Source organism: Phalangium opilio, unplaced genomic scaffold (assembly GCF_054372755.1).
Source record: "Phalangium opilio isolate 3A_F unplaced genomic scaffold, DU_Popi_V2 ptg000209l_1, whole genome shotgun sequence".
Taxonomy (NCBI): Eukaryota; Metazoa; Arthropoda; class Arachnida; order Opiliones; family Phalangiidae; genus Phalangium; species Phalangium opilio.
Window position 1 is genome coordinate 5,298,704 of NW_028324217.1, and position 22,802 is coordinate 5,321,505.

The 22,802-nt window shown below is 39.4% G+C and overlaps 2 protein-coding genes across 2 annotated transcripts; both read left to right on the forward strand.

The window, feature by feature from the left end:
* The first annotated feature begins 908 nt into the window (after positions 1–908).
* On the forward strand, positions 909–14,197 carry LOC149618617 (fatty acid synthase-like). Its single transcript, XM_089854512.1, has 13 exons — positions 909–1,423; positions 1,488–1,640; positions 1,812–2,309; positions 3,161–3,391; positions 5,592–6,993; positions 7,060–9,102; positions 9,182–9,546; positions 9,615–10,070; positions 10,184–11,395; positions 11,500–11,945; positions 12,410–12,679; positions 12,977–13,228; positions 13,756–14,197. The coding sequence occupies exons 1-13, from the start codon at positions 1,198–1,200 to the stop codon at positions 13,873–13,875; spliced, it is 7,674 nt and encodes a 2,557-aa protein (XP_089710638.1). The 5' UTR covers positions 909–1,197; the 3' UTR covers positions 13,876–14,197.
* A 1,410-nt stretch (positions 14,198–15,607) lies between these two features.
* LOC149618618 (fatty acid synthase-like) lies at positions 15,608–19,824 on the forward strand. Its single transcript, XM_089854513.1, has 6 exons — positions 15,608–15,614; positions 16,219–16,281; positions 17,195–17,425; positions 17,490–17,642; positions 18,515–19,006; positions 19,550–19,824. The coding sequence occupies exons 1-6, from the start codon at positions 15,608–15,610 to the stop codon at positions 19,822–19,824; spliced, it is 1,221 nt and encodes a 406-aa protein (XP_089710639.1).
* The last annotated feature ends 2,978 nt before the right edge of the window (positions 19,825–22,802 follow it).

Below are 22,802 nucleotides of genomic sequence, written 5' to 3' on the forward strand. Positions count from 1 at the left end.
GAATCGTTCGACTCAAGTTTATCGAAGTTTGATTGTTATTAAACATCGGGTACGTAGGATGACTTGATTTTAATTTTTTCTCTAAAGTGGCATTATTTATGTCACTTGTTAAGGGCATGTTATTACATGGGAATTTTTCTGTGGTGTGCGAGTACTCGATAACAACATATTGAAATACTCGAGAAAAATTCGAGTAGCATTTTAACTTCTTAACTAATCGACCTATACTCAAATCCAAGGCATTAGAGCTGATTAGTGTTTAATTCATAGCCGCTTTGTTTAACCGTTATTTCGCCCATGAATGTTTAAAATTTCTAGTTTTTTACTGACGTGTCGGAAATATAATTATTATTTTGTTCACTAACAATATTTTAACATTGTAGATAACTGAACATCTTCGTTATTTTCTAGAAATTTACTCGATTTATACTCGACAAGAAAATATTTGAGACTCAACCAATACTAAAAAAAAATTGACCTAATCACGAAAACATTTTTGATACTCGATATGAAACTTATTTTGATACTCGGACTCGGTTCAAAACCGAAAAAACGGGACTCGCACACCACAGGAGTTTTTTGACTGTTGATTAAATTGGTTTAACGTTTGCATCGGGCCGGCAAAGAGCTAAGGGCTTTCTGAATACCTCGGGATCACAAATGCCCATGATTTTCAACCGTATTCATTTTGTATAAACAAACATGTACTACTCACGAAGAGCTACGGGCTCTCAGAATTCCCAGGAACATTGAGTGGACTTTCAGGGCTTCAAAGTTTTTTTTATTATCATTATTTTATTCTTTAAAGCTTATTTTCTACTCTATAAGATATTTTTATATTATTTTATATAGATAGTTTACACACACGGGGGATTCATATCATTTCCGCCAGGCTGCCTGGTGTAAATGGTATGAATCCTCAAATTAAAGTTTTGAACTTTGACGAGTGCAACTCCTCATTGGGTTAAGAAACGGCTTGTATTTGTTGATCTTGGAATATTAATTCAAATATATGGATTCGCAGTTCTTGAATACGGTTTCGTACTTTAAATTTCGTGCATAACTCAAGATCAGTTTCATTTTCAAGACACTTAAGATCCTGGAAAATAGTTATAAGAAAAAGGGCATTCCACTCAAGTCGCTTGATAAGATAAGTGTTTAATCCTAATTTGTGAATTAATACAATTTAGAAGGACCATGTGCGAAAATAGTCATTTCAAACCAGAAACTGTACTTGAGACAGACCTTGATGATAAGAACACGAGACCTAGCTACAAGACGCCAAAGTGGGAACTCGAGGACGACATAGTCATTTCCGGAATATCCGGACGCTTCCCGAAAAGTGACGACATGGAAGAATTTGAAAGAAACTTGATAAACAAGGTGGACCTCGTATCTGAAGATGGCTGCCGATGGAAATCGGGTAACAAGAAGGTTTTTTATCCTGGTTTTATGGAATTTGTAATTATTTTAATTACCTGTACTAGGTATATTCGGAATTCCGACTCGACAGGGAAGCCTGAAGGATATTACCAAGTTTGATGCCGATTATTTCGGTCTTGATGAAAAACTGGTCGAAAATATGGATTGCCAACAACGAATCCTTTTGGAGGTAGTTTACGAGGCCATTGTGGATGCTGGTAAGAATTTTTCAACGCTCCGAAAACTCCAAACTGATTTTCCCAGAGTATAATTGCTAAAGATTCTCAAATATATTTTATCGATATTTTTGAAAATGAGCACCGATTTTGCTAAGTAACAACTATATCTGCATATTCACACTTAGTAATTGGTATACCAATTGCTTCTAGGATATAGCGCTGAATCTTTACGAGGCAAAAACATTGGAGTGTTTCTTGGTCAGTGCATCTCCGAGACTGAAGAAGCTTTTTCTTCCGATGTTGATAAGATTTGCGGAATGATTCCTTTGAGTAGTACCCGGTCTATAGCGTCTAAAAGAATCTCATTCGCGTACGACTTCAGAGGTCCGAGTTTGGCCATAGACACAGCGTGCTCTTCCACTTTATACGCTTTCCATCAAGCCGTCATCTCAATGCGTAACAACCAGTGTGAAGCCGCCATTGTTTGCGGTGCGAACGTCATATTGAAAGCTGCCTCGTCTCTACAATTTCACTCCCTGGGTTTGTTGGCCAAAGACGGAAAATCCAAGACTTTCGACGAAAGTGCAAATGGATACGTACGGTCTGAAGCCATTGCAGCGGTACTTTTACAGAAATCCAAAGATGCTCGAAGAATCTACGCCACTGTTGTGCACACCAAAGTCAACGCTGATGGCATGAAAAACGAAGGTATGTAACTGAAATCAGTTCCTTTCCCCAAAGTTTGAAAATGTAAAGAGAGATAAATCGTAATTAGTATAATTAAATATAGTTATAAATATCTGGATTTGGTATAGCAATGTTAGATGTAATGCAAGCAATAATACAACGAGAACTGCATCATCGTACAGTCTCTACATTGTCCCCTTTTTATTTCTACTTGTCAAGCAGAAAGCTTTTATAGGCGTAAATAATGGCATTTGTATTTTACCATGATTTTACGTAGTAATAGATAAAAACAATTACTCTAGCTTAAAATTCCCTTTTCCCTATGTTATTGAAATCCCGCAGGAAATAGACCCAACCAAGAAATAAGCAAGTTGGCTTGGTCTCGTCTCCATCTAAGGGATAGGATCACGTGACAAACAAAGTTGACTCTAGTACCATCAATCGTTGAGCGTCGAAAATAAATCTCTTATTTTTCTGATTGGATTAGAGTCTGACTCTTGGGGTAAAACCGGTTCTGCGCATGGCAAAATCAAGCCAATCAGGTTATCCCTATCTCGCCTCAAAACCCGAGAACGAAATCTGAGCCGTTATAAAAATTCAAAAGATTTGTTGGTTGGGTCTATTGAGTCAGATGCTACTAAATTATTTTCTTAAATCATTTCAACTTTATAAAAAGAAATCAACAGTTATTTAAACCCCCAATCTTTGTTCTCTGTAGATAATTATAAGATTATGAATTTTGTAAGCTAGCACAGTAGTTTATGCCATGCTTTGTCACTACAGCAAGGGCTAGGGTTCGTTAGTCGGTCTATCCCCAAGATTATACACTTATTTGGTTTTAAATGTTTTATCTAATGCTATCCTTTTTGTAGGAATTACCTTTCCATCTTCACAAATGCAGACAAGTTTGTTAAGAGCTGTATTGGGCGAAGCGAATTTGGACGGAAATGATTATTCGTACCTTGAAGCTCACGGCACTGGTACCAAAGTTGGAGACCCTACTGAAGCAGAGGCAATTTTAAATACAATACTTCGCAACAGAATCGAACCTTTGCTAATTGGATCCATTAAATCGAACATGGGACACTCTGAAGGAAGTTCCGGTATGTTGCTAATTCTATTAATATGCAACTGTTCTACATAAATCTCACCCCCGAAATCTGCTCATTGTTTCGAGGGAGAATGAAAACCCATATTGATACTTTTCATATATTTTACAAATTTTCCCAGGAATCATTTCACCATTTTTAGAACATTCTTTATCTTTACTTTATCATTTCTACATTTTTCCTTCATTAACTTTATGCGCTATTGCATCGAACAAGCCTAGCTCATTTATTACCGCTCAGAGTGACGATTACGTGTGTGTCTGTCTGGCCGTTTGTTCCACACAAACACCAATCTGTCTCATTGGCTTCTACAGCATTATCATCGTTGCAATAAATATATACGCGTCGATTGGCTATAGTTTGAAGAAGCGTCTAGAACTCCAATGGTTGGGCTACCTATAAAGGTTCACGCTTAGACGCTTTTACATAAGGCTTATTGGGAATCGACCATCCTAAACTCACCAATTTTCAGAAAATCGCCGAAGAGGCATATGCTTGGTAACAAACGTTAAAAATATTTCCTACGATATTAGAAGTAAAGTTTCTTAAAATGATACAGGTAGGATTAATTTCAATAACACGCATTGAAAATAGTTGATATGAATTATATTTTTGCATAAAAAACCTCTGTTACAAGAAACTTCTTTAGTCAAGGTTAATATTTGGACGAGTAACGAGAAGTAGATATAGTACATACAATTCAACGTTAATATAGAGCGAGTAATTAAGACACCCCATTGTATTGCACACCATGCAAACTCTGTCCAAAGTTATTAGGACAAGTTGGCTTGAAACTTTTATAAAAACAAAGTTGGGTTGTCGATTTACGATAAATTACGAGCGAGGTGACTCTCTATTTCAGCAGAGAAGGTTGCTCTTCATAATATAAACAAGACGGCCCAAGGGCTCGTAATAGTAGCCACATCATACGAGTGAATAGCCCCTCTATACCCTACCCTAATGAGAGGATAACCCCTCTATACCCTACCCTAATGAGAGGATAACCCCTCTATACCCTACCCTAATGAGAGGATAACCCCTCTATACCATACCATAATGAGTGAATAGCGCTATCTTTTACAATGCTTAAATGATTTAGATTTACCGTACATAAAAATCAGAGTTAATAGCCCCTCGATGCCCTACCCTAAACAGTGATAACCGTAATACTGGTAAAGGCAGAGCGGAGCCTCAGCCAGTCAAGGCCGGCGCCCGCGGGAAGGGGAAATATAACACGCTATACCTTTCTTTCCATTTAGCTTTAACAAATTTAGATTATTAATGGTTATTTTAAGAATTAAAGTCGCCACTTCCACTTTAATGAAGTCTGGTGGAGTATACGACCCCAAAGATACAAGTTCAGAAGTATCCGACCCCAAAGATACAAATTCAGAAGTATCCTACCCCAAAGATACCAATTCAGAAGTATCCGACCCCAAAGATACCAATTCAGAAGTATCCGACCCCAAAGATACCAATTCAGAAGTATCCGACCCGAAAGATACAAATTCGGAAGTATCCGACACGAAAGATACAAATTCGAAAGTATCCGACCCGAAAGATACCAATGCAGAAACCCCAAAGATACAAATTCAGAAAATATAAAGAAAAGAAATATAAAGACCAAAAGACACAAATTCAGAAGTGTCCGACCCCAAAAATACATAAGTATCCGACCCCAGAAATAAACAGGGCCCTCCCTCATTTCCGACCCTTTAGAGATAAATTAAAGGAAGAAAACTCGCTCGTATTGTCAAGTCCTCGTGGTATAGTGGTCGAGTGTCTTACTGCTGCGTGAACGACCCGGGTTCGAAACCCGGCTGCGACAAAAAAAATTTTAATGAAAATAAAATCTCTAACCAAGCTCAGTTACCCCTATGGGTGGTATGAGGTACTATCGAATTCCTTTTAAGCTAAAATCTAACGATAACGAAGTGACAACCCCGGCCACTACTACTACTACTACTACTACTACTACCACTACTACGGCTCGGGTCAAACCAAGAGCCTCATCGTATACTACGATGTGGCTAAAAATCAACATTGAAAGCTGCAGTGCGACACACTTAAATTTTATTTAAGGAGCCGTTGATACAAGCGACAACATATCATATTTGATAATAATTGTACAAAAACTCTGAATTATATGTTAATTTTATAAATAATTCATTATATGGCAAATTTTTCCTTTCAGGACTTGCGTCCATAGCCAAAGTACTTATTGCCATGGAGACCGGACTCATTCCGCCCAATCTGCATTATAATACTCCAAATACAAATATTACGAGCTTACTGGAAGGGAGATTGAAGGTAGTAAGCGAAGCAACACCTTTAAAAGCCGGTGCTTTAGTGGGCATCAACAGTTTTGGATTTGGCGGAGCGAATGCTCACGTTATCTTGAAAGGCAGCCCTGAAGAGAAAAAACAACGATCTTCTCCGAGAACCATTCCACGATTGGCTTTATGCTGTGGTCGAACCAAAGAAGCCGTAGAGAACGTTTTTGACGAAATACGTAAGCAGCGCTTCACCGACGAAGCTTTGACACTAATAGAAGAGACTTCCAAAGCCCCAACGAGTGGAATGCCGTACAGAGGATTCACGCTTATTGAAAATTACGAGGAAAACCTCATTAAACATATCGAACTAGCGTCATCAACCATTCGACCCGTATGGTTTGTGTTTTCTGGACTGGATTCTCAGTGGCCGAAGGCGACTAAAGAACTGATGCAGTTACAGCCTTTTGCAAATTCCATAAGGCGATCAGCAGAAATATTAAAACCATTAGACTTCGACCTGCTTCATCTTGTTAACGAAGGTCTTAAAGAGAATTGCAACCTCCTAAATTCCTTTGTATCGATGGTAGTCACTCAGATTGCCTTAGTGGATGTGTTAAGAGATCTAGACATATTTCCAGAAGGTATAGTTGGACACTCGGTGGGTGAATTTGCTTGCGCTTATGCGGATGGTAGTTTCACTGCAAAAGAAACTATTCTGGCCGCTTACTGGACTGCCAGGTGTTGCGAACGTGCACAAATACCAGTAGGAGAAATGGCTGTTGTCGGAATATCATGGCGAGAGGCTAACTATCTTTGTCCGGAAGGTGTATTTCCAGTCTGTAATAATTCCACGGATTGCGTTACATTAGCTGGACCTCCACATAGCCTTAGAGAATTTCTTGGTGAAATGCGAGATCAAGGAGTTTTTGTTAAAGAAGTTCAATGTTTTCAGCTGCCCTTCCATAGTCCTTACATCAACCCACTCGGAAAAGAGTTGTCAAACACTTTGAATAAAGTTATTTCTAAAGGTCAACAACGAAAAAGCCGTTGGATTACTTCATCTCTACTAGAAGTGGCTTGGAATAATCCGTTGGTTGAGTTCTGTTCTCCAGAATATTTTGCTAACAATATAACATCGCCAGTCTTCTTTCACGAAGCCATGAGGCATGTCCCAAAGAATGCACTTGTCATAGAGATAGCTGCTCATGGCATTCTGGAATCCATGGTCAAAGAAGGGCTTGGTGAGGAGTGTAAATACATTTCTATGATGACTAACTCAGACTCTGAAGATCTAACCATTTTCTTGTCCTCAATTGGAAAGTGAGTCATATTTAATCGAATTGCTTCACCTACGTAAAATTTATTATTTAACCTCTTTCATATTAGGTTGTACAACTTGGGCCTAAACCCAGCAGCAAAGAATTTGTACCCTCCAATATCATATCCAGTTCCTCGTGGAACTCCCAGACTCTCAACTCTTGTGAAATGGAACCACACTAAATCCCACAGGGTTGCAACAATGAGTAACTTTGTGGACACTTCAACGACCTTAATAAATTCATTTTACGCAAACTCATCAAGTCCTTCCGAGAACGACTATTACATTGTGGGCCATAAAATTGATGGACGTGTATTGTACCCGGCGACTGGCTACCTCATGTTGGCTTGGAAAACACTGGCCAAACGGGAGTTTAGTGATTTTGAAACCTTACCCGTAGTTTTCGAAGACGTCATTCTTCATCGTGCAACTATCATGCCGGATAAAGGTTATGTTAAATTCCAAGTAGGCCTTTACAAAAACAGAGAATTTAAAATTTGCGAAGGAAGTTCGGTTGTTGTAAGTGGTAGGATTTATGTACCAGAAGACCCGTCCTTGAATTTAGAAAACGAAATCAAGAAGTCACCCCTGAGAAAGGACATGGTAACTGATTTCTTAATTAATAAGAAAGACTTTTACAAAGAACTGCTTCTGAGAGGATACGAGTACGGACCCACATTCCAGGGAGTTATTGAAGTAGAGTCAAACAGTTTGAATGGCAAGTTACGATGGGATGGCAATTGGGTGACATTCATGGATGCTATGCTTCAATTTCCAATCCTCGGTCAGAAAAACCGAGGGCTATATCTACCGACAAAATTGCAACGGGTTAAAATCGATCCTAGGAAGCAACCAAGAGCTACTCAAGTCTCAGAACTTGAAATATTTTTTGATCCTTACATCAACTCGTGTTCTTCTGGAGGAGTAGAATTGGAGGGACTTGTCGTAAGCGCAGCAGCACGTCGTCAAGGCTCTCATTGTTCCCCGATTCTTGAGGAATATAAATTCGTTCCTAACAACGACTATAACATTTTGACAGACGATGAGAAAAATTTTATGGTTGAATACAAAAATGTTAGTTCTACAGTTTGTAAAAGAATCTTGAAAGCCAGTGGCAAGAATGAAGCCCAAATAATGGAATTTTTACGTGGCTCTAAAGAAGCTTCAGACGATCTGGTCAGTTCCTACTTCGACAAAAATTCCGACGAACACAGCATGCTGAAAACTTTGAAAGAGATCCTCGATAACTTGTTGTCACCAAAAGAAACCCATGACTTGAAAGGGACCATAGATAAGGCAGTTGAAAATAACAAGACATCACTCGCAAAAGACATTTTTTCAACATCCCTGTTAAACGAGAAATGTTTAAGGGCGTCCTTGGATTTGGTAGTAGAAAACACGCCAAACATGCTGAAACTGAATATATTGGACTTGGCCTTTGAAACCATAATTGCACCACACTTGCTTAACTACATCAGCAAATACCACCTGGTCACGCGAGCCAATTACACCGTCGGAGAAGTCTTTAACGATTCTGGTTTAGACTATTCCAGTCTTGGTGACAATGTCAACGTAATTTCCTGGGATTTGTATTCGAAGGAGGCACCTTCGGACGTTTACGACTTGGTTGTCGCTAAGGACCTCCGTGCAGTAGGGCGTCGCGATATATGTCTTAAAACTGCGATGCGATCAATTGCACAGGCAACTAAATGCAATGGTTTCGTGTTTCTGATCGAAAGAACGAGTTTAACACCAGCGGAGATACTTCTTTCTCGCGGTTATGATAAAATCTTATCGGAACAAGATGTTGTTGCCACTAGTAAGAGCGTTGGACTGACCATGATCGCCAAGAAATCGGACAGCCTGTCTTCGAATCTTTATATAATGAGGAAACAAAAGGCTTCATTAGATGCGATTCCTAAACAGACAATATTAGAGATAGATAACAGTAACTACGATTCTTGGGTCGAGCCTTTGAAAAAAGCAGTGAAAAATCTGGATGGTTCTACTGAAGGTGAAAATTTGTGGTTGTTTGCAAATAACACTGAAACCGGAATTATCGGCTTGGTCAACTGTCTTCGACAAGAAACTGGTGGTGGGAACAAAATACGGTATGCTTTAAATTTTTGTTGTCAGTTATGTTTTTTCAAAAAAATTGGTACTATGCTTTAAAACTGCTTCCTATTGTAGATGTGTCTTTAATGCGAACTACGAAGAGACTCTTCCACAGTTTGATCCCTCAGACCCATTTTATGCCGAAGTAGTAGAGAAGAATCTTTTGGTGAATGTTAGAAGCAATGGCCAATGGGGTACCTTTCGTCATTTTGGACTTCCTCCTCCAAGCGAGAGTTTTACTGTCTTGACTCAACACGCGTACGCCGATATTCTAACACGTGGTGACTTGTCTACCATAAGGTGGATTACTTCTCCTCTAAACTCTCTCAGCCCCAAGGACAGTCAACCTGGAACAGAACTTTATCAGTTATACTACTCGTCATTAAATTTTCGAGATATCATGTTAGCCACAGGCAAACTTGCAGCAGATGCTCTTCCCGGTAATACTTATTTCAAATTGTTTTTTATTTTTGAAAAACAAATGACTGTAACTCCTTGTTTTTGTAAGGTAATTTGTCACCCAATGAATGCATTTTGGGCCTTGAATTCTCTGGTCGAGAAGACACTCAAGAAGGTAGACGCGTTATGGGAATAGTAAGTAGCAAAGCACTAGCCACAGAAGTGTTAGCAGACACTGGCCTCCTTTGGGAGGTGCCCGACCACTGGACATTGGCAGAAGCGAGTACGGTTCCAGTGGCGTACAGTACGGCGTACTATGCTTTAATTATTCGAGGTAAAATGAAGCCCGGTGAGAGTGTTCTAATTCATTCCGGAAGTGGTGGCGTTGGACAGGCGGCCATTGCAATCTGTTTAAGCATGGGTTGTCAAGTTTTCACCACTGTGGGTTCGATAGAAAAGCGAGAGTACCTTAAGAAGCGGTTCCCACAATTAAAAGACAACCATATAAGCAACTCCCGTGACGTTTCGTTCGAGTTTAACATTAAAAATGAAACCAAAGGAAGAGGTTAGTTAACTTGCAAAAGCGTTAAAAAAAAAAGAAACACATGCATAATATTATATTGAAAAAATTATGTTAAAATCCAGTTCCTTATATCAATTTTCATTATTGAATAATAGGTGTAGACTTGGTTCTAAATTCTTTATCGGAAGAAAAGCTACAAGCCAGCGTACGTTGCTTAGCGCCGTCCGGACGATTCTTGGAGATCGGCAAGTATGATCTTTCCAAGAACAATCCCCTAGGCATGTCGGCCTTCTTTAAGAACGTTATATTTCACGGTGTTCTTTTGGACGCCCATTTTGAGAAAAATACGGCTAACGCCGTAGTCAAACGACAAATTAATGAATTACTTACTGAGGGCATTAAAAATGGCACCGTTCAACCTCTCCAAAGTACCGTCTTTGCCTCGAACCAAGTTGAGGACGCTTTTCGTTTCATGGCCAGCGGGAAGCACATCGGCAAGGTTGTCATTAAAATTCGTGAGGAAGAGAAGTTGAAGAAAATCAGACCCGCTCCTATTATAATTCCGGCAATCCCTAAAACGCACTGCAACCCTAAAAAATCTTATATCATAACTGGTGGGCTAGGAGGATTCGGTTTGGAGCTGGCCAATTGGCTGTTGGAGCAAGGCTGCCACAAATTGGTGTTAACATCTAGAACAGGTGCTCGATCTGGATACCAAAAAATGTGTCTCAAGAAATGGAGTTGTAAAAACGTGGTAGTTAAAGTCTCCACGAATGACGCCACGACTAGGGAAGGTGCTGACGCCCTCATTCGGGAAGCCCAGGAGATTGGATCAGTGGGCGGGGTCTTTAACTTAGCCATGGTTTTAAAAGACGCAGTTCTGGGAAATCAATCTGTGGAAAATTTTATCGCTGTCACCGATCCCAAAGTAAGAGGCACGGTTCACTTAGATCAAGCCACCCGAGCGATGTGTCCAGACCTGGACTGGTTTGTTGTCTTCTCTTCGGTCACTTCTGGTAGAGGCAACATTGGACAGACTAACTACGGTTTCGCCAACTCGACCATGGAAAGGATTTGTGAGCGAAGACAAAAGGATGGTCTTCCTGGATTGGCAATTCAATGGGGAGCCATCGGTGACGTAGGCGTTGTAATTGAAACGATGGGTGGAAACGATATTGTGATTAGTGGATCATTACCTCAGAGAATGCACTCGTGTTTATCCACTCTCGACTATTTTCTGCAAGTATCACATCAAGCCTTGCTCAACAAGACATGTATGGCTGTCGTCTCGAGTATTGTACCGGCTGAGAAAAATGAGTCTTTAGGTTCGAAGAAGGATCTCATCGGATCGATTTGTCGCATATTAGGTGAGTGCTCAACGTTCTAGTTGATTATCTCTGAATATTTTTTATTTTGTTATATTCAAGTGAACGTTTTTTAACAGTTATTTTAATTGTTATTTATAATTTAGGTTTGAAAGACATGAACAGTTTAAACAGAAGCACGACTCTTGGAGAGCTTGGGCTCGATTCCCTCATGGCTGTGGAAGTTAGGCAGATGCTTGAAAGAGAATTTGAGCTCAATCTTTCCATGCAAGAAATCCGAGACTTAAACATCGATGCCTTGGCTAAGATTGGTTCAGAGCAAAACACTTCATCCGAACCATCTTCAGCGGACAACTCTAATAAAGAATCTAAAATTCACGCAAAAACTCAAAATTCACTGTTTCCTTCTGAGACCACTGTACCGCTCAATAATATAAAATCTAACAAACCGGTTTTCGTTGTTCACCCCATTGAAGGTAATACAGTCTCGTTAAGAACGATGAGTTCCCATTTGAAAATCTCAGCCATTGGAATGGAAAGCACTTTGGATGCCCCTTTGTCAATTTCAGAACTTGCGAGATATTATGTTGAAGTACGTATGTTGTTGTGTTGAAAATGTTTACAAACAGCTACGAAGAACAAATTTAGGTGGTTCTTGACTCCAGACGACAGCCGAAGTGTCCAAAATTTGGCTAAACAACTTTGGTGTTATTGGTATTGTTGAATATAAACGGGCTTTCATTCCAACACTAAATTGGACCTCAAAGTTGTAGCCATGGTCATGAAAGATCCACCTACCATTTGTCACCTAAATTGTAACCCATTAAAGTCGGTGGTTCACAATAGGAGTTTTCGAGCAAACCAAGTCACTCGGAACTATACTTTCTTTAAAGTGAAATGAACAGTCTAGGCTGCTTTAAACACTAAGTGAATGCCATATCAGTTGCAAACAATAAGTCTCTTATTAACTAAATTAATCCATTGTTAAATACCATCATAATGGGGGAAAGATAATTATTTTATTTCATTTACCAATTGATCTGTTCCTGTATTTAGAAAATTCGAGAAATTCAGCCAGATGGTCCCTACCACCTGTGTGGCTACTCATTTGGTGGAATAGTGGCGTTTGAAATGGCTTTATACCTTCAAAAGCATCATGGATCTGAAAAAGGCGTCAAGACGTTAACTCTCCTGGACGGAACGCCTGATTTGCTTAAACTTATGGCCAACCAGGAGCACGGGGATCTGAAAACGTTTCAAGAAAAGGGAGCTTCTCGAGTAATGGAAAATATTGTGAAACTATACTTCGGCAACGAGGATACTGTGGTAAATGTTATAATGACTATTGACTGAAATAACACAATACATAAATATGGGTCCGGAATAGAATCTTACATTATCATCATTGTCATTGTGAGACAAAATTAAAGAGACTGCTGTGCCCTCGTCGTTTTATAGGATTGTGTGCATTCACAGACGGCGATTGTTTCTATAGATTGCGACTTTTTTACCCAGTCGTATTTTAGAAGATGCTAGTAGAAAATATCTTTTCGACCCATATTTATGTGGAGCGTGATTTCTCTGAATCTTATAAGTGTCACACTCACACTTTAACTTTCGCAGAATCTAGACGCCACCAAAAGTTTGAGTAGCTTAAAAGACAAATGCGAATTGACTTGTTCTTATTTACGGCAAGCTAAAGGAATGGAGATTAACGGAAATGATCTAGAAGAAGTTGTAGAGGCTACCTTTCAAAGAATCAACATTATCTATAATTACGAATCTGTTGAAAAATACCGTGGAGACGTTACCTTGGTGAAAGCTACAGAATGCAACTTCGCGTCCGATCTTCCCGAGGATTACGGTCTGAGCAAGGTAATGCCGTAAGCCTCGTTTTCATACAAAACCGATATATTTAACATGAGGAAAAAATTTAACTTCACAAATTTAGCAATGAGAAGCTTCGCATAGTTATCATTTTTATGTACAGATTCCATGCGTATAGTGAGAATTTAGCAGGGAGGGAGTAATAAAGTGAATAGGCGGGTTCGTTCGCATCGTGGCTAAACTCGTTTCTCTCCGGCGCTGGCACTGCCACTCGTCGCGGTGTCCGCGCGCATGCGTCAAATTTAAAAACCGGCTTTCAACTGCAAGGGGAAGGTTGTTTTTGAATATCCGTCATGGTGAACTATAAGAAGTGTTGTTGGCGGTAGTAAACGACGTCACTCGCGTCTGCGTGTTAGCTAAAATCGTGGAACGGAGATAGAAATTCGTACCCTCAATTTTTTCCCCCTTACCATTTGTATGACGGTTTTTTAGCATTAGATCAACACTCCCTCTCAAGTCTCTCCTCCCTGAGTTTAGAGCAAAGCTTTCAACAAATTTTCTTTTACTTTTTTCAGCTCGTGGACGGCAGAATTGAATTACACAGTGTTACTGGAAATCACACTTCAATTTTGGAAAAAGAAAGTGCTGTTAAAATAGCGGAGATAATCAACAATAAGCTATTATCATCCATATAGAAGAGCTTCCTATATTCCTACCATATAATCCACTTTATGTATAACAACATCAAATCTTTTATAAATTCTTTTTGATAATGATTATTTTTTATATTATACGATCTTACTGGCAATGCTATGCAACTTTCGTAATCGAGGATTAATATGTTGATATATAATATAATTAAAGAAATGATGCCATAAATCTTTCTCAACGTCATTATTTTGTGTCCGTCGTAGCAAAGACGCTGCGTAAATCGGCATTCGGCAATTCACGCATGCGCGTTTTGTAAGCGAAAGAAAATGAAGCATTTCGACACGATTTCGGTTTTCATTGTTTTAGGTAAATATTTAAATTAATTTCCTTCATGTGAAAAAGTAAACAGTCTATCGGTTTCTATGACGTGTTGACTGGCGATAAAAGTAACGTGATAACAATAAGTATGACACCCAATGTTTCGGGAAAAAAAATAATTTCCGCCAACCAGCTTGCCATTTGTCAAATGTTTCATAGAATTTACCTTTGGTGAGGCAGAGACGTATACAGTCACCAAGGCTTTATTTTGTTTTAGGGATCTTAAGAACTTGACCATTCCGTTATCACAAAAAACCCATATTTATATGGACTTAATAATTCGCACCTAACTTCACCCCTGCCGCCAAATTGGTGGTCTCTTTTTATTGCAGCATGGAAGCTGTTTTTGCATCTCATCCAACAACAGAGTAGAGCGCAAACAACCAGTGTAAAAATACAAAGATTTTCTACCCTACAACTAAAAACTTAGCTTTACTGCATTGTGTAATACAAAGTTTCGCCGTAAAGCTCAGCGGATTTATACACCGCTTAACTCCCAAAGAAATAGTTACCCCAATTTTTAGCGAACACGCGCATTATCTTACACACTTCCGGTTTAGCACTATTTTTATCTTGTGATTTTGGGAGCGAAAATGGCTCACGTCTGCTTCTGTCGAAACGGTGTAAATTAAGCCTTGGTTAAGAAGTTGGCTTTTAGTCGGGGTTTCTAGTTTTCTACAAAACATTTAAACGATCGTCGTTAATGTTTTGTTGTGGTATGTGTGAGTGAGAATTCCGTGGTTAAATTAAAACGATATGGACAAATTTATTCCCAGTATCTTTAATATAAGAATTCCATCGTGTTTCTACGTCCATCAAAGTCGTCATTTTTCTTAACGACGGAGATCCCAGCCAACGGAAGTTTTGGAACGAAAACCAAGGAGCATAGATACCACTACAATCTACTGTAAAGTTGTATGTCCATCAACAGGCTAGTCCTTTCTATGCGCAACGACAAAATCTTGTTGTTTCCGATTTTTACCATTCGCTCTATGGTCAGTTTCTTACTTCTCCCCCCCGAAGGGCGGTTATTATGAACTCCTGGTAATACTTATGGAAATTAATTACCTATGCTAGTGAGATATGTCATCAGTTTTGTGTTTCTTAAGACCTTCAATATTTCTATGAGACTTCCTACATTGCATATCATTAAATCAAGGAATATTAATTACTCGTTTTTAATGTGTGTATCGCAGAGATTTATTACACCATTGTCAACTATATTTGAAAGCTTACTATTGTTCCATCATATAAACCGCGTTAAGTTAAACAACGTAAAAACAATTATACTGTAGTGTGTGTTCTTTGGGTCAGACTGAGTTAAAAGTGTCAAAGAACACGGGGTCTAAAACATTTAGTTACCAAACCGTATCCTTTAAAACAAGGAAATTGGCAAACATGAAGAGTAAGACATATCGGGCTGCCCTTCTTTTTTCGACAATTTCAATAGCCTCCTATGTAAGAACGTTAATGAGGGCTTTATCTAGCAGATGTGTACTTTTAACGGGTAGAAGTGGGCCCACTCTGGTAGTGTAAAAGTAGTAAATGAGCAAGACCAACACAAATATTATGAGTTTATTAACGTTGTTCGACCAATTCGGCCGAAAAATAAGATGTTTGGTCTAAAGTGCAATTAATTTATCTATGCAATCTGACAGCGTTTTGATTATTAAAATCAACTAGAGGTATTTGCAGGGCGTTTCACAATGGCGAAAGGTCTCAAAACCCTTCCTTTAATATAAGTAATACCAGAAGTAAATAGCTATTTACTTCTATCAATACAGAATAATGAGACACGTTTAACCGCAGGGAAATAATGAATGTAATGTTGTTGAAATGAGGTTTCTCGACATGAATATTTAAATATTATCTGAACCAATATCGTTTGTTTTCCTCTTAATTAGCATAAAACAAAATAGTATATATGAAGGATCACATTCAACAGGACTTTGTCGTGCTTGAGAACTGTCGTGTCTCATAGTTCAGGACTAAAGAATTTTCTTGTATAGTTTATAAGAATCGTTCGGCTCAAGTTTATCGAAGTTTGCATTACATCGTAAATCAAACATCAGGTACGTAGGATAACTTGATTTTTATTTTTTTCTCTAAAGTGACTTGTCACATGGGAATTTTTTGAATGTTAAATTAAATGTCAGTTAATGTAATATTATACCTTAAAAGAACGGCCTTTTTCTAAACATGAAAGGAAAAATATTATAAAAACTTAGGATCTCTTATTACAAAATAATTTGCAGTCTTAAAAACGATTAGTACTGTGCCGCCATTGTTTTTAGTGGCGTCTGTTAAACCTAGCCTCTTACCCCTAAGGGATAGGTTGAATTCTCACAGACTGAGAGGGGTAAGGATAATGTAGCTTCGGTTTAGCAGACGCCACTAAAACAATTGCAGCGCAGTAGTCCTGGTTTTTAAGATCAGTTAAATGCAATTATTTTTAATAAGAGATTTATTTTTAATATTTTTCTTTTTATATTTAGAAAAAAGCAGTTTTTTTTAAGGTATAATGTTACGTTAACTGTACTTTTCCTTTAAATAAATTGGCTTGTCGTTTGAAACTGGCTGGCAAAGAGCCACGGGCTTTTAGAATTCCCCTGGAACATATAGGAGTGATGTTTTCATGCCTTCCTAGTTATATTTTAAATCTTATTTTCCACTCTTTAAATTATTTTTTCATTATTATTATTTTATATTTGTGAGATAATAAACGTAAATTTTAAACTTTGAAAAATGCAACTCCTAAATGAGTTAAGAAACCTTTTTATATATTACTTGAAATCTATGATTTCGAGGTAGGGTTGGTCCTCGTACTTCAAATTTCATGCCTACTGACTCAAAATCGCCTTAACATGCGAGACACTTAAGAATCTTGAAAATAATTATGAGAAAGTGGGCATTTCCTCAAGTTGCTTGTTGAGATTTGTATTAAAGCGTTAAACCTATAATCTGTGAATTAACGCAATTTAAAAGGAACCATGTGGGAAAATAGTGATTTCAAACCGGAAACTGTCCTTGAGACAGACCGTGATGACAAGAACACGAGACCAAGCTACAAGAGGCCAAAGTGGGAACTCGAAGACGACATAGTCATTTCCGGAATATCCGGACGCTTCCCGGAAAGTGACGACATGGAAGAATTTGAAAGAAACTTGTTTAACAAGGTGGACCTCGTATCTGAGGATGGAGGACGATGGAAATCAGGTAACAAGGTTTTTGACCACGTTTTAACATTAACTTATAATTTTTATTTTAACCATTTTTATAGGTTTATTTGGAATTCCAACTCGACAGGGAAGACTCAAGGATATTTCCAAGTTTGATGCCGATTATTTCGGTCTTGATGAAAAGTTGGTTGAAAATATGGATTGCCAACAACGAATCCTTTTGGAGGTAGTTTACGAGGCCATTGTCGATGCTGGTAAGATTTTGTCAACACTCTGAAAATTAAAAAGTGGTTTTTCCCAGAGTGTAATTATTAAAGATTCCTATATGTATTTTGTCGAGTTTTAGGAATACGAGTACCGATTTAGATAAGTAACGTCAAATTCCCCTTAAAGTTTTTTCAGAAGTGAGATGAGACCAGAAGTACTGAGCTAACCAAATTCTTAACTTGGCGAAAGTGAATATTCTTGATTACACACCAACGGTTGGCCCTCTGGTAGCGGTTTCTGAATCCTCCCTCCAAAACGTGAGACGCTCGCGGTGGTAGACGGCCGAACTAGATTCGAGCACCCGCGTCCGTGTTCCGCCGCATTAGGTTGAGGGGAAGGGGATAGGAAATGTTTTTGGAACTCGACCAATTTTTTTCTCAGTAGTGTAGGCGCGTGGGAAGTGGCATAAAATCCTCACATTTGTTCACTAGTGCCAGGATCTACTATCAATGCTAGAGCCCTTCACTTCTAGTCTCATCTCACTTCTGGTTTTTTGTACGTGTAATCAGAAGCGGATTACATAGGGTTGTTGTAACGGAGAATGTAGGGAGATCTCGGACGGCCTTTAAAAGTTTGTTTGTGGATCGTAGAATTTATAAAATGTTTTTGTGTCTTGTTAGGGAGACTATTAGAAACCCTAAGGGGGAAATTATTGTTATATCGGTATGGTACCTGGTACTGTGGAAGAAGCATTTATAAGGGAAGACGTTATGTGGGAAGCAGCGTCCGATGGTAATACGGCGTCTCCAATTAGCAATCTGAAGATAGAGAAAGAGAGTTCTACCCGAGGAAAACTAGTGACTTCTAGGCCCTATATCGGTATATTCGCACTTAGTAATTGATATATCTTTTTCTTAAGGTTATAGTGCTCAATCTTTACGAGGAAAAAACATTGGCGTGTTTCATGGGCAGTGCTTCTCCGAGACGGAAGAAACGATCCATGTTGAAAGATCTTGCGAGTTTAATCCTTTGAGTCGAACCCGATCTATATCGTCTAAAAGAATCTCATTCGCGTACGACTTTAGAGGCCCGAGTATCACCATGGACACCGCGTGCTCTTCCAGTTTATACGCTTTCCATCTAGCCGTCCTCTCAATGCGTAGCAACCAGTGTGAAGCCGCCATTGTTTGCGGTGCGAACGCCATATTGAAAGCTGCATTGTCTCTACAATTTCACTCGCTGGGTTTGTTGGCCAAAGACGGAAAATCCAAGGCTTTCGATGAAAGTGCAAATGGTTACGTCCGGTCTGAAGCCATTGCAGCGGTACTTTTACAGAAATCCAAAGATGCTCGCAGAGTCTACGCCACTGTTGTTCACACCAAAGTCAACACTGACGGGATGAAAAACGAAGGTATACAATTGCAATCAGTTCCATTCCACAAAGTTTAAAAATGTGTCGAGAAATAAATACTATTTAGAATAACCAAAATTAAATTTAGTTATATTTTGAAACCTGCACCATAGTATTGTCTCCATATTCTCCTTTTTAGGCCTATATTTCTACATGGCAAGCAGAAAGCTTTTAAAGGCGTAAATAATTGTATTTGTATGTTGAGTAGCATTAGATAAAAACAAATAATTGGGTTGCAAATTACCTTCTTCCTGAGGACTACGACATATGTTATAGAAATTATTTTCGTAAATCATTTCAACTTTACAAAACGAAATATTCAGTGATTTAAACTCCTTAGTCTCTGTTCTCAGTAGACTTAATTACGATTATGAATTTTGTAAACTGTTGATTTTGAAAAAAAAACACGGTAGTTTTTGCTGTGTTTCAGGCTATGCTGTGTCACTATAGCAATAGCTAAGTATCGTTACACTGTCTCTCACCAAGATTATTCCAACGTTTGATGTTCATAGTTTTTCTTATTCTATCCGTCGGCTTTTGTAGGAATAACCTTTCCATCTTCTCAAATGCAAGAACGTTTGTTACGAGATATATTAGGCGAAGCAAACTTGGACGGAAATGATTATTCGTATCTTGAAGCTCATGGCACTGGTACCAAAGTAGGAGACCCTGCTGAAGCATCGGCAATTTTAAATGCAATACTACGCAATAGAAGCGAGCCTCTACTAATTGGATCAATTAAATCAGTCATGGGACATGCTGAAGGAAGCTCCGGTATGTTGCAATTTCTCTTAACTATTTTTCTGCATAAATTTTAAGTTCTTGAAATATCACGTACGATCCTACACGTTCAGATTACTGTTTGGAGGGGGCATGCAAACACCTTTTTAGATACTTGCTATTTTTTTCATGCATTCAATTTGCATTCATTTCAAATTCCCAGGACTTGCATCCATAGCGAAAGTACTTATTGCCATGGAGACCGGACTCATTCCACCCAATCTGCATTATAAAACTCCAAATACTAATATTACGAGCTTATTGGATGGACGATTGAAGGTAGTTACCAAAGCAACACCTTTGAAAGCAGGTGCTGTAGTAGGAGTCAACAGTTTTGGATTTGGCGGAGCGAATGCTCACGTTATTTTGAAAGGAAGCCCTGAAGCGAAAATTCATCGATCTTCTTTGAGAACCATTCCACGATTGGCTTTATGCTGCGGTCGAACCAAAAATGCCGTAGAGAACGTTTTTGACGAGATTCGTAAGCAAAGATTCACGGACGAAGCTTTGACACTACTAGAAGAGACTTCCAAAGCCCCTACGAATGTGATGTGTTCACGTAGAGGTTAAAGGATTAAAGTTTGTATACTCTAACAATTAACTTTTATTATTACTTTACAAGTTCTAGAAGTAGTACTTCGCGTTTACATTAAATGTCATATTGTATACAGTTAAAAGAAATATAGCCATTACATATCTGCAGGATTACCGGAACGAGAGTGCGTGTAGTTTACTATTGACATCTATTTATATTCAGTTATTCTATGCTAAAGAACATGTTTTTTTATCTACGCGTTAGTTTATAGGTATAGAATAGGTTAATTATTTTATCGCCATAAAGTTAGTTTTTTATGTCATAGCAAAATATATCATCTCCCCTTTTCTAATTAAGAAGAAATGAACTTGGTATCTCAAGGTTGGTAACGTTTTGGTGCTCGTTTGGTCCGAGTGGATTTTGTTCGTGTTGCAGCTGTTGCGGTTGTGGCGTCTACTTCGAGTGGATCTGTTGCGTCGGAATTTGGCATCTGGTCTGGAGCCGCAGCATTGGGTGGTTCTTCATTTTGTGTGATTGGGTTGTTGTCTGGTGATACATTTTCGGATTCTCGAAGTTGCAAATTCATGGTCTCCAAGATATTCGTCGAGCTGATGGTTCGCTGAACGTGGTCGTCGAGGTTAGGGGTTGCATCTTCTGTACTGCGTTTTCTGGTTTGTGATACGTGTCGCCTGATAATCCCAGAGGTCGTTTGGATTTCCATCATAGTCTTTCCAAGAAGTTTTGTGACCGTGCCTTCTATCCATTTCTCTCCTCTTGCGTAGTTTCTTGTCCATACGGTGTTTCCAATGGTGTATTTGTGGTTGAGTGCAGAGTTGGGCAAGACGTGCTGACTGTCCCTTTTTGGCGAAGGTTTAAGTAAATCGAGTCGGCTTCGCAATTCCCGGTTTATGAAAAGTGACGCTGGGGAATGTCCTAGTTCATTTGGTGTGAGTCGATGGGTGAAAAGAGCTCTTGCGAGTCGGGATTGGATGGTTCCGTCTGATATTTTTGCGATGGCTGTTTTCACTGTCTGGACGGCTCTCTCTGCTGGACCATTTGATGATGGATGGTATGGCGCAATGGTTATGTGCTTGAAGCCGTTGCGCTTGACGAAGCGTGAAAATTCGTCACTCGTGAATGCTGTAGCATTATCGGAAACAAGGCATTCTGGTAGACCATATCTCGAAAATATGTCTCTGAGCAAGGAGATGGTCGTCTCTGAGTTCGCCGATTTGACGGGAATGGCTTCAATCCAATTTGAGTATGTGTCCGTGAATACGAAGATCATGTGGCTGTTGATGGGACCGGCATAATCGATATGAACTCTTTGCATTGGTCTTTCGGTTGTGGGCCATTTTGAGGTGACCTGCTTCGGCAAGGTTGCATGTTGTTGGCAAGATCTGCAAGTTGAGACTGTGTTTTCGATGTCACGGTCGATTTTAGGCCACCAAACCTTTGATCTTGCCCTAATCTTCATCTTCGTCATCCCAAAATGTCCTTCATGGAGTTCCGTGAGTATGTCTTTCCGGTACTTTCTTGGTACGACGATTCGGGCATTCCATGTGATGACGCCTTGGATTGTGGAAAGTTCATTTCGGCGTGTGTAGTAGTCCTGAACTTCGAATGTTGGGGATTCAGGCCATCCTGTTTTGATGCATTTGAGTACAGCAGATGTTTCGACATCTATGGCAGTTGCGGCACGAATCATGTCCGAAGTGACTGGTTCTGACGCAAAGGATTCTAGTAGAAGGACGTATTCTGTCGGCTGGAGGGTATTCTTTACTGTTACTGGTAACGGGAGGCGGCTCATCGCATCGGCGTTTCCATTTTTGCCTCCGGGCCGAAACTTTATGTCGTATGAATATGCAGCGAGGGTGATTGCCCATCTTTGGATACGTGCAGCAGTTGTTAACGGTATCTGCTTTTCCGGAGATAACAAAACGGTTAATGGGCTATGGTCGGTGATTAGGAGAAAATGTCTTCCTAGCAGGTATTGACGAAAGTGGGTGACTCCAAAGACTATGGCGAGTGCTTCGCGCTCGATCTGACTATAATTTCGTTCTGCCGAGCTTAAGGTTCTTGAAGCGAATGCCACCGGTCTGTCTGTGCCATCAGGTTCTGTATGTGAAAGTACCGCTCCGACTCCGCTAGGTGAGGCGTCGCATGCCAATATCAGCTTTCTTCCAGGGTCGTAGTGGACTAGAACGGCTGGTGATGCGAGGATGCTCTTGGAGGCTTTGAAGGCTTGAGCAGCTTCTGGACTCCAAATCCATTTCTGTTCTTTGCGGGTCAGTGCGTAGAGTGGAGCTAGTAATGTTGACATGTTTGGTATGAATCGGGCATAGTAGGTGACTAAGCCAAGATAGGATCGCAATTCGCCAAGGTCCTTAGGTTCAGGTGCTTCTAGGATGGGTTCAACCAGCTTCTTGGATGGGTGAAGTCCATTTGAGTCGATTACGTGTCCGCAATATTCGACTGAGT